The 12,849-nt window shown below is 36.5% G+C and overlaps 1 protein-coding gene across 1 annotated transcript; it reads right to left on the reverse strand.

The window, feature by feature from the left end:
• Positions 1-402: 402 nt before the first annotated feature.
• Positions 403-10,810, reverse strand: LOC138891490 (uncharacterized). Its single transcript, XM_070174818.1, has 2 exons — positions 10,047-10,810; positions 403-879 (listed from the first exon to the last, which is right to left on the reverse strand). Exons 1-2 carry the CDS (start codon positions 10,627-10,629, stop codon positions 542-544), a joined length of 921 nt encoding a protein of 306 aa, XP_070030919.1. The 5' UTR covers positions 10,630-10,810; the 3' UTR covers positions 403-541.
• Positions 10,811-12,849: the final 2,039 nt, after the last annotated feature.

Consider the following 12,849-nt stretch of genomic DNA (forward strand, 5'->3'; position numbering starts at 1 on the left):
GAAATCATCTCATTAATGATAAAAGGAAAAATCTAAAGTTGAATTGTTACCAAATATTGAAAGGGACTTACTAAAAAAAAGGAGTCACTTAAGTTGGGGCGGAGGAAGTATGTTTTCTGGGTTTTTCCCTTTCAGTTGTGATGCAATCAGTGTTAAATTCATTTAATTTTCTGTACTTTATAAAACTATGTTCTCATTTTTTTTTAATTCCACATCCTCACTTGTCTAATTTTTAAAAAAAAAGATGTTCATTAAATTTTATATATATATATATATATATATATATATATATATATATATATATATATATATATATATATATATATATATATATTAAGACCTCTTATTAAGGCTTTGCTTTAGACCTCGCATGATGTTAGGCCGCCCCCGCAAATAAGCCAATTAGATGCAATATTATTTCGAATTCACTTACTATAGGCAATAATAATGATTAAGTATCTCAATATATATGACATAAAAGGACTAACTAATCAAACCGAAAATAATTAAAAATAAAATGAAAACAGTACTCTTGTAACTTTTAGAAGTAAAGCCTTTTCCTACATGCTTTAAACGGTAAAGAACGCAAGAAAACTTGATCCATTTCTTTGACGAGCTCTTCAATCAAGTCCCTGCAAATGTGATCTTGTAAGACAAGCCCTATTCTTCCTGTCTCTCTCTTTTGCCCCCACGCGATGTCATTGCACACTTCCTCCACACTTTGAATCATGGCTTTGCTGCAACATATTGGCGAAGTTGTAGCCGCTGTCTTCATGTGAAATGGCTCGTTGTTTGTAAATTTCTTGATAAAATCAACAGTTTCATATGCCTTCAGCTTATTGATCCTTCTCAATGGCTTCCGTTGTTGTGTGATGCGCCCTTCAAAAATAAAAAAGGAAATTTACGATTGTGTAATTACGTATAATAGTGTTAATTATTCGCATTTGCTAAACATGTGTAAAAATTATCTACCAAAAAGTTGAAACTATTTTTTGCAGTTTTGTTGATCTTACTAGTAATATTAGAAACGTACAACAACAATAACAACAACAAACCCAGTGTAATCCCACAGATAAGATCTGGGAATGGGAAGGATAGTGTGTATGCAGATCTTACCTCTACCTTGTCAAGATAGAAGTTATTTCCAATAAACCATCGGCTCAAGAAACAATAAATATAAAAGTAACAAATAGTAGTAACAAGAATATAATAGGAACAAGGGTCATAACATGTAATATAAAGGAAGAGGAATAAGAAAAATACAAAATAGTACTAGTACTACCGATAAGATTAAGAGACTTACAACTATCTGTCAACCTTTCACCCTTATTCTCGAACTTACCCTTCCCTATCGAGGGTCATGTCCTCGGCTGGAGCAATGACATATCATGTTTAATCACCTCACCCCCATACTTTTTTGACCTACCCCAGCTCCCTTCCTTAGACCCGCAATGGTCAACCTCGCATACCTCCTAACAAGGGCATCTATATATGGCTCTCCTCTGCACGTGCCAAAACCATCTCAGCCTCGATTCCCGCAGTTTGTCCTCCACCAAGGCCACACCCACCTTGTCCCTAATAACTCCGTTCCTAATCTTATCTTTCCTGATATGCCCACACATCCATCTCAGCATCCTTATTCCAGCTACCTTCATCTTCTGGACATGTGACTTCTTGACGGATCAGCACCCCGCCCCATATAACATAGTCGGTCTAACCACCACACTGTAGAACTTGTCTTTAAGTCTTGATGACACATTCTTATCACACAAAACTAATATTGAAAACATATATTTACTAAATAATTTATTTTCTTTTTGTACTTCTGCTATAAATACTCACAAATTCCAACCAGATATAAAAATAAATAACTTGGTTTTACCAACAGATTTTTTTCGCTAGTAAATTTACCAACAAAATAACAATCGAATGTTGGTCGGTACATTTATCAACAAAAATCTCCATCTAGTAAAGAAAATTAACGATGAACTTATATGCAATTTACTGACCGATCATTCGTTGCTAAATTCGAAAATTGAAGATGTGGAATTTTGCCAAGGTGGAGATTTGTTGAAATTGGCAAAAGTACCACATCGGTGGATGACAATTTTGAATGAGAATTTCACCCTATAAAAGGAGGCCTAATGTTTAGGATTTAAATACACCTCTCATTTGCCTTTTATCTTCTTAAGGCATTTGTATCTTCTCTCTTTAGTATTATTTCACTTGTAATTTTGGAGTGGAATAAAATATTGATTGTGTCCGAGGAAGTAGGCAAAATTGGCCGAACCTCGTAAATTCTGGTGTTCTTTTATTGTTGTCTTATTGTCTTGTTTATTATTTAGTGGTTGTCATAATTTTTGGTATAGTAGTTGTGACTCATTCACACTATATACATTTGGCTTCCGCAACAATTGGTATCAGAGCCAAGGTACTGTCTAAGTATGCTCTGTGGTTGCAGTATAGTTTGATCTTCCATATCAGAAAAGATCTATCTTGATAACTGAGTCAAGGTTCTGTCTGAGTATGCTTTGTGGTTGCAACTTAGTCTGAACTTCCACACCAGAAAGAAAATAATCTTGATTTGTGTCGTCAGCTACTAAATAATATTTGTGTCAAAATGGAAGACAATAAACAAGAAGAATCTACATCAAGTGTCAATAATACGTCATCGTTGGCATCTTCGCTTATGACAAGAATTGTGTCAAATGCGAAATTTGCGGTAGAAATTTTTGACGGGTCAGGACATTTTGGGATGTGGCAAGGCGAGGTTCTAGATGTTCTTTTTCAACAAGGGCTAGATCTTGCCATTGAAGAAAAGAAGCCAGATGTTATTGGAGAAGAAGATTGGAAAATTATCAATCATGTTGCTTGCGGTACCATTCGATCCTACCTTGCTAGAGAGCAGAAATATCCATACACAAAGGAAACTTCTGCAAGTAAATTATGGAAAGCACTGGAGGATAAATTTTTGAAGAAAAATAGTCAAAATAAATTGTACATGAAGAAGAGACTGTTTCGCTTCACCTATGTTTCTGGTACCACAATGAATGAACATATCACCAGTTTCAATAAGTTGGTCACAGATTTGTAAAATATGGATGTAACTTTTGATGATGGTGACTTGGCCTTGATGTTGTTGGGGTCACTTTCTAATGAGTATGAGCACCTTGAAACTACTCTACTCCATGGAAATGATGAAATTTCTCTCAGAGAAGTTTGTTCGGCTTTGTACAGCTATGAACAAAGAAAGGGAGAAAAACAGAAGGGCGGAGAAGGAGAAGCACTAATTGTGAGGGGTCGTCCTCAAAATCAAACGAGGACTAAGAAGGGAAGATCCAAGTCGAGATCTAGACCCAGCAAAGATGAATGTGCCTTTTGTCGAGAAAAGGGGCACTGGAAGAAAGACTGTCCGAAGTTGAAGAATAAGGCCAGACATAACAATGGAAAGGCCATTATGGATTCAAATGTAGCTGATTGTGATGATTCAGACTTCTCATTAGTTACAACAGAGTTATCAACATCATCAGACATATGGTTGATGGACTCGGCTTGTAGCTATCATATGTGTCCCAACAAGGACTGGTTCGTGAATTTTCAAGAAGGAGAATATGGAGTCATCCACACAGCGGATAACAGCCCTCTTACCTCATATGGCATTGGTTCAATAAGATTAAGGAGCCATGATGGAATGATCAGGACATTAACAGATGTTCGATATGTACCAGGTTTGAAGAAGAATCTCATCTCTGTGGGAGCCCTAGAATCAAAAGGGTTCAAAATCATTGCAGAAAATGGAGTGATGAGAATATGCTCTGGTGCACTAGTGGTAATGAAGGCTAATCGGAAGAACAATAACATGTACCGCTATCGTGGTAGTACAGTTATTGGGACAGCAACAGTGACATCCAGTGATGACAAAGAGGCAGAAACAACCAGACTATGGCACATGCGCTTGGGACATGCTGGAGGGAAATCTTTGAAAGCTCTATCTAATCAAGGATTGTTAAAAAGTATAAAGACTTGCAACTTGGAGTTTTGCGAGTATTGTGTCAAAGGAAAACAGACAAGGGTTAAATTTAGTACAACGATCCATAATACTAAAGGCATTTTGGATTATGTACACTCTGATGTTTGGGGTTCTTCCAAAACACCGTCATTGGGTGGGAAGCACTATTTTGTAACCTTTGTTGATGATTTTTCCCGAAGAGTGTGGGTGTATACAATGAAGAGGAAAGATGAAGTGTTGGGAATTTTTCTCAAATGGAAGACGATGGTGGAGAATCAAACAGGCAGGAGGATCAAGTGTATTCACACAGACAATGGAGGTGAATACAAAAATGATCATTTCAATAAGGTCTATGAAAATGATGGCATCGTCCGACACTTCACTGTCAGACATACACCACAACAGAATGGAGTGGCAGAACGTATGAACTGGACTTTACTGGAGAAGGTACGGTGTATGTTGTACAATGCTGGCTTGGGCAAAGAATTTTGGGCTGAGGCAATTACATATGCATGCCACCTCATTAATCGTCTACCATCTGCTGCTATTGATGGCAAGACACCATTTGAAAAATGGTATGGAAAACCTATTGTAGATTATGACTCTTTGCACGTGTTTGGCTCAATTGCATACTATCATGTGAAAGAGTCAAAATTGGATCCGAGAGCAAATAAGGCTATATTTATGGGGATTACTTCTGGAGTCAAAGGATACCGCTTATGGTGTCCAGAGACAAGGAATATTATATTCAGCAGAGATGTTACTTTTGATGAATCTGCCATAACAGATAAGGTGACAGTTGAAGATGTCAAACAAACTGGTGGTGCATCAAAGCAGGTGGAGTTTGAGGGAAAATTTATTTTTCCTACACAAGAAGCAGAGGAGGAAACTCATGAAGATTACCCTCTGGAAGAAGAGCCAGTAGAGAGGGAGATTCCAACTCAGGAACCTCGACAACAACTTGAATCAGTAGTAACCAGCAGGCCAAAAAGGATAATAACGAAACCTATTCGTCTCATAGAGACGGTTGCTTGTGCAACCTCAATTGTAGCTGATGGTGTTCCTACCACTTATAAAGACGCAATCCAAAGTTCAGAAGAAGATAAGTGGAGGATTGCCATGAATGAAGAAATGCAGTCCCTTCATCAGAATCATACATGGAAATTGGCCAATCTCCCGAAGGGAAAGAAAGCAATTGGGTGCAAATGGGTATTTGCAAAGAAAGAAGGATTTCCTAACCAAGAAGATGTTCGCTACAAAGCAAGATTGGTGGCCAAAGGATATGCTCAAAAGGAGGGAATTGATTACAATGAAGTATTTTCTCCAGTTGTAAAATATTCCTCCATTAGAATTATGTTGGCTTTGGTAGCACAGTTAGATTTGGAACCAGTTCAGATGGATGTAAAAACTGCGTTTTTACATGAAAACTTAGAGGAGGAAATCTACATGACTCAGCTAGAAGGATTCAAAGTTGCTGGAAAAGAAAATATGGTATTCAAACTTGAAAAATCGTTGTACGGATTGAAACAATCTTCTAGACAATGGTACAAGCGATTTGACAAGTTTATATTGCGGCAAGGATACAAGAGAAGCAAATACGATCATTGTGTGTATTTGCGCAAACTTAATGATGGTTCCTTTGTATATCTTCTCCTATATGTTGATGATATGTTGATAACTTCCAAGAATTCGGAAGAAATTGATAAGTTGAAGATTCAACTGAAGGAGGAGTTCGAGATGAAGGATCTGGGTGAGGCAAAGAAAATTCTTGGCATGGAGATAATAAGAGATAGACGTACAAAGAAACTCTGTTTATCTCAGAAAGAATATTTGAAGAGAGTACTAAAGCGTTTTGGCATAGATAAGAAGACTAAGCCAATTAGTACGCCACTTGCTCCCCATTTTAAGCTAAGTACTACTATGTCGCCAAAGGATGAAACTGAACAGGAGTATATGTCAAGGGTACCATACGCAAATGTTGTTGGTAGCTTGATGTATGCAATGGTTTGTACGAGACCTGACATTTCACAAGCCGTTGGAGTTATTAGCAGATATATGCATAATCCAGGAAAGGAGCATTGGCAAGCTGTGAAATGGATTCTACGGTATATTCATAGTACTGTAGATGTTGGGTTAGTTTTTGAGCAGGAAGGCAATCGGTCTGTAGTTGGATATTGTGACTCAGATTTTGCGGGTGATCTGGACAAACGAAGGTCAACTACTGGTTATGTGTTTACTTTTGCAAAGGCACCAGTTAGTTGGAAGTCTACTTTGCAGTCAACAGTTGCTTTGTCTACAACAGAGGCAGAGTACATGGCTATTACGGAGGCTGTGAAGGAGGCAATTTGGCTTCAGGGGTTGCTAAAGGAGCTTGGTATTGAACAAAAAAATATTACAATTTTTTGTGATAGTCAAAGTGCTATTCAATTAGCGAAGAACCAAGTTTATCATGCAAGGACGAAGCACATTGATGTTCGGTATCATTTCGTACGAGAAATCATAGAAGAAGGTGGAGTCACGGTGAAGAAAATTCATACTACGGAGAACCCTGCTGATATGCTGACAAAAGTGGTGACTGCGGTCAAGTTTCAACATTGTTTGGATTTGATCAACATTGTTGAACACTAAAGATTGAAGATGAAGACACAACCAAAATTTGTTATTGAGAGAAAATTGAAGATGTGGAATTTTGCCAAGGTGGAGATTTGTTGAAATTGGCAAAAGTACCACATCGGTGGATGACAATTTTGAATGAGAATTTCACCCTATAAAAGGAGGCCTAATGTTTAGGATTTAAATACACCTCTCATTTGCCTTTTATCTTCTTAAGGCATTTGTATCTTCTCTCTTTAGTATTATTTCACTTGTAATTTTGGAGTGGAATAAAATATTGATTGTGTCCGAGGAAGTAGGCAAAATTGGCCGAACCTCGTAAATTCTGGTGTTCTTTTATTGTTGTCTTATTGTCTTGTTTATTATTTAGTGGTTGTCATAATTTTTGGTATAGTAGTTGTGACTCATTCACACTATATACATTTGGCTTCCGCAACAATTGGTATCAGAGCCAAGGTACTGTCTAAGTATGCTCTGTGGTTGCAGCATAGTCTGATCTTCCACATCAGAAAAGATCTATCTTGGTAACTGAGTCAAGGTTTCTTTGGTCCAATAAGTGGCAAGCGTGGAAAATAGCGCATTGCAAGCACAAAAGAGATTTTTCAGTCAACTCCGAGTCGGCCTGAGTCGTCCTGACCGAAGGTTGAAGAAGTCCTAAGAAGCTAATTTCGGATCGCTCTACTTCTACCGGATAACCGTTCCTGAATAAACCGATCAGATGATATCAAGCATATGTGCCATTATCCTTCCATCACCACCAAACCCCCAAAATATATGGATTTTTTATATTAAATATGCCCAACGATTACGACCAGAACAACGTAACGGTATATGCATGTGTGTTTGTAACAGGCAAAAGGGAATCAAGGATCAGTTACGATTATTTTAGCTTATAAATATCCTCCTTCCCAATATTGTAATACACATTAGCATATAACATACTATACTAAAATTCTATCAAGTTCTCTACTCTTTCTAGTACTCTACATTGTTGTTCACTATTAATCCGCTTGAATCAAGAATAAGAATTACTCTTATCATATTGTTGTTATCATTTCTGTCGTTATTATCACTACTTTACTTCATTTGCTCCTTTTTTATATTATCGAAAGATTGGTCTAATTTGGTTTAATCACGTCGCTGGAGACGTAAATCTCATTAATTTAATTGTTATACCTAATAATCAAAATTTAGGTTAAACACGGGATACAATGATCTCACGTGTCAAGGACTAGTTATTATATCAACCTCTATTCTCCTCTTATGATATAGTCCTACCATTGTTTATGACATAAACTATGAAATGTGAAAGGAAAGGTTTTAATATATTAAAATATAAAAGAAGTATAGGTAGTGGAAAGTGGACCCATAATTTCTGAGAAAGTGGAACTGCGTATTACCAAAAAGTAAGAAGATTGAATAACACATTTGCTTTGCTTTTATAGTTTTGGGGAGAAATATCTTTTTCACATGCGCTTTCTCATCATTTCTTGACTGAATCATGACTAATTATTGCTATTATGTGGAGGCAAACAATTGAAGCTTTAGCAAAAGATTTCATGGACCACGGCCCCCTCATAGATCTTGAGACCGTTGCCAAATATAAATTCATATTTCTACTGCTATTATTGTTTTTACTTTTTGTTAATTTTATTTCAAAGTAATAAAAGACCAAAAAGTGAACAAATGTCGTAAGGAGGAAAAATATTTTAATGGTATCACCAAAGCAGTTTGTTTGACTTCGATGAAATCATCGAATGTTGTAGAATTTCATAACTCATTTTCATTATTTTCCTAATTTACTGGTTTTAACTTTGAAGGCTCACTTTTTATCTGTAACTCAAAGAGTTTGGATAATCAAGCACATCTTTAAAAAAGTTATAGACAATGTGGAACTGGAACTTTTCAGGATTAAGCCTTTCACGTATAACATCCTCAATACAAAATAATAATTAGTTAAATGTAGTGCTAACGATGAAATCTTATTATTTTAATGTTCCTTTTTAAAATTCTCTCTGGTACTTATAATTTACTAACAAAATATCTCTACAATAATACTGTTTTTGTGTCTTTATTAAAATTCATCTTCATATTAAATAAAGTAATAAATAAGATAAAAATTATTTCTTGTAAATGCAACGAATTATCCTCTTTGTATGTTTGGTACGACGCGACAAAAAGAGTTTTACTTGATCGATTTATTTTCTAGTATCAGGTAGCTGAATTGTAAGATGGTTTCTTCAAGAAAAAACATTTTATTAACCAAAAAGGATAAAATGGCGTCTACCATTTATCACAACCAAAAAGGTCTCTACAAGTATCATAACGTTTACTCCACATCATTTGCTTAAACTCAATAAGATAGTATTGCCAACCTTTAATCCTTAGAATTATCACCATAACACCACTATTTTATGAAAAAAAGTTTTCCTCCTACTGAACATACACTTTTCAATAGTCGTTATTTTCAGCTTTATTTAATTTAAATTCTGGTCACAGAGGGAGGGAAAGCTTCCTTTGAATGCCAAAGGTGATAATGACAACGACTACATCAACAACAATCTAATATAATCTTATTAGTGGGTCTGGAGAGCATAGTGTGTACGCAGACTTTATCCTATCCTGGAATAGAAAAACTGTTTTCGATAGACCCTCGGCTCCCTCCATCCAAAAACTTCCCACGTTACTTTTGAATTAACTTAATATCTTAATTGGAAGTGCTTACGAACAACCAACTCTTGTAAAAGGTGATAATGACGAACTGGTCCAATATGCTCGTCATGATATGATGTTCATTCCATTAGTATTACTTTAAGAATTCTAAGATGTACTAGGATAACTTTACGCACGATAGCAGTTTGTCTCCCACTTCAAGGGAATGTACTTATGTAAATTCCCAATCCCAAAGATACGGATACTTTATTTCAACAAAAATTCAGAATTCTAATTCAAATTTCTCTAGATTCATCCCCATATATATATATATATATATATATATATATATATATTGTTTCTAAGTTCCTTAATTCTTTTGGTGATTGTTTATCAATTTCTCAAAGAATCCAATGATTTTCTTCTTTATATTTATATCGTATGATTTTATGCTCTATCCGTAACTTTTTAAGTGTCCTATGTATGAGAATGGGTTTTCAGTAGAAGGGAAGACTATCTTTTCCTTTTCCTCCTTGTATTTTAGGCATGAAACTTATCACTCTAAGATACTGAAGGTTAATTAAAAAACGAGAAATATAAAAAGAAGGAAATTTGATCATTATTTTACATACAAATAGATGTTATGAAGTCGATTGCACTAGATGTAGAATCGAATTCTATATATATTTACATATTTTCTAAATGAATATTAGTTCAATGAATTATTATAGAGAAAGTAAAAATGGAAAAGCAAAGTAAGAAGAAAACGTACCACTATCTTTAACTTTGGCGAAAGGTGACCGAGTTAACTCGTCCAACGCGCAGACGCGACCGGGTCGGCGACTCCTCATTGAATCACCACTTTCGCTAACCCTTTCAGCTGACTTTATAATCTTCCTGATCGACTCTAAATCGTCATTGCACTTGTCCAAGGCTTGTAAAAGCTTCCTTCTATTTATCTCATTGGAGTCGTCCCCGGCCCTATAATCAGCTGGAGGGATTTCCTCCAACCCCATCAGCCGTGCCACTAATGCTGGCTCTTTTTTTACGTTTCCCGGTGAGTTATTCGGCGTTCGTCTGATGTCTGGTGATATTATGGGACTTCTTGGTACCTTTAGGTGATCTTTTTCATGTTTCCCTACTACTTTTTGCGGTGAAAACGCTCTTCTTGGTAATGAATCGTACCTTTTCCCTTGCTTTCTTCCAGAAGTGAGGCGTTTGGTTTTTTGGTATTTGGAGATAATCTGAAAAATGCCTGACATGCATCCAATAGACTTAACAACATGGTGATTTTCTGGCGGCGGTTGTTTTTGCCGATGAACTGATGCCATTAAAGAATCTTGCCTCTTTAGCATTATCTGCTTCTCCTTGCTCTTTTTTGTGTGTGTGAGAGATTTTTTTTTTTGGAGAACGGTAGAAAGTATGAACACAAAACTAGAAGTGGTTGGTTAAAAGATAGATGAACGCAAAGGACTTCTTGTAGGTAGTAGAAGGAAGTCACTTAAGCTTTCTTCTGGTCGCAAGTTCAACATTTATGGAATAAAGTTCTGACAGCATAATGTTTTGCTATACACTAGTAAAAGGGGCCAGTTAGGTGTGGACAAATATTTTCTTTTTCCGGAAAGAATATACAATTTGGTACACTTAATAAATAGTACTCACCCCGATTCAATTTTGTTGAATTAGTTTGACAGAAAAGAAGATTTTTGAAATATATGATTCTAAAAATTTAAGGGACAAAAGCTTTGTAGGGCCATAATATTTGTGTGACTATAATAGTTTCTCATTAAGGATAAAATAAGTAAAGTAAAAAATTTAAAGTTAAATTGTTTCTAAATATATAAATGTGTCATTTTTTTTAAAAGACTAATAAGAAAAATGTATCATTTAAATTGAAACGGATGAAGTACGTAAAGTTACATCATATGCTAATTGGGAATCGAGTGGACGAATATGTATAGGGTAAAATATGATATGGCATGTGATCGTTTAAAGGGAGGACACATGGAAACCAAGACAGGGATGGCCAAAAATCGAACGCAGTCATTCCGCTTGTCACCAGAAAGGATAACGTTCATAAAGGCGTGTTAAATGCTCTGCGCCCGGTAACATTTAATAGGGAATATTCTGCAGCATTAAGAGCGACGGTCCGTTACAGAAAATTTGACATTTATGTTCACCGCTACGTATTCATCAATGACCCTCATAATTGACATTTAAGGAGAACATGATCCTAGGACTTCCTTCCCTAGAAATAGCTATAAATAGTGAGCTCAGTTATCATTGTAAAAGACACGAATTTTCTGGCTTAACTTACACTCTATTCTATACAAAGCTTTATACAATTTTGCTTCTTGCTTTTTGATCTCATTATCGTTGTGCCCGAAAATACTGTCCCGGAATTATCATCTCTACTGTTTTCATCCATATTTCAAGGCTAAGTATTATACATTTATTCAATTATTGTATTATTTCAAGATCAAATTTATTCACTTGTCTAGAAATCACGTATAAATTCAACTTTACCATTTTATGGGTAAATAGTTTGGCGTCCACCATGGGGCCTAGATAGCCGTGCAATTAAATTGATCCTTGCCTTTTTTTACTAACGTGTTTTGATTACTTTGTCTTAGAAAAAAATCACGAAAAATGGTAGATAGCACTGTTAAGGACACATGCAACCATGAAATTCGAGGGGATCAACCTCATTTTGAGGATTCAATCAGTGACACCCGCAGTGAGGGAAATGATGCCGTGCCGGTGCATTACAGGCGGTACCCTCGACAGGTTCGGGAGACAATTCCCGATGATGTTGATGAGGAGCATGTAGCGGGTGCGGTGAGGGTTCTTCAAGAGCAACATACAATCATTCTAGGTCATCTCACGCGGCATGATCAGGTTATGACGGAACTGAAGCATGCAATTCCTCATATTGTTCCCGCAGACCAAATAACGCAGAGAGTCGACAACAATACTTCCAGGGATGAAGTTGGCTCCGAGGGGTCTAGGGGAAGTAGATCCGGTCTCAACAACGAGAACGATCCATTCAAGGATGAACTTTTGTGGTTCGTGAGGGAAGTAAACGCCCGCATAGATCAAATATTAAGTGCTCCACCGGTATTGAAAGGCCTGAACTCGAAGAAGTATATTCAATTATCGTACAAGCCGAGTGAAGCACCCAAACTAATCCCGAAGCGATTCAAAATTGCTTGAAATTCTAAAGTATGATGGAACTTCAGACTCGCATGAGCATATTACTACCTACACAACGGCGGTGAAAGGAAATGATTTAGCTCCTCATGAAATTGAATCTGTATTGCTAAAGAAATTTGGAGAAACTCTCACGAGGGGAGCTCTAACGTGGTATTCATTATTACCCAAACATTCCATAGATTACTTCAAGATGCTCACAGATTCGTTCATTAAGGCTCATGCCGGGGCCAGAAAAGTGCAAGCCCGGAAGGCCGACATATTCAGGATCGCACAGAGAGAATCTGAATTATTACGAGAGTTTGTTACTTGATTCCAGAAAGAAAGAATGTTGCTCCCGGCCGTCTCGGATGAATGGGCAGTTG

This window comes from Nicotiana tomentosiformis, chromosome 5, assembly GCF_000390325.3.
Source record: "Nicotiana tomentosiformis chromosome 5, ASM39032v3, whole genome shotgun sequence".
Taxonomy (NCBI): domain Eukaryota; kingdom Viridiplantae; phylum Streptophyta; class Magnoliopsida; order Solanales; family Solanaceae; genus Nicotiana; species Nicotiana tomentosiformis.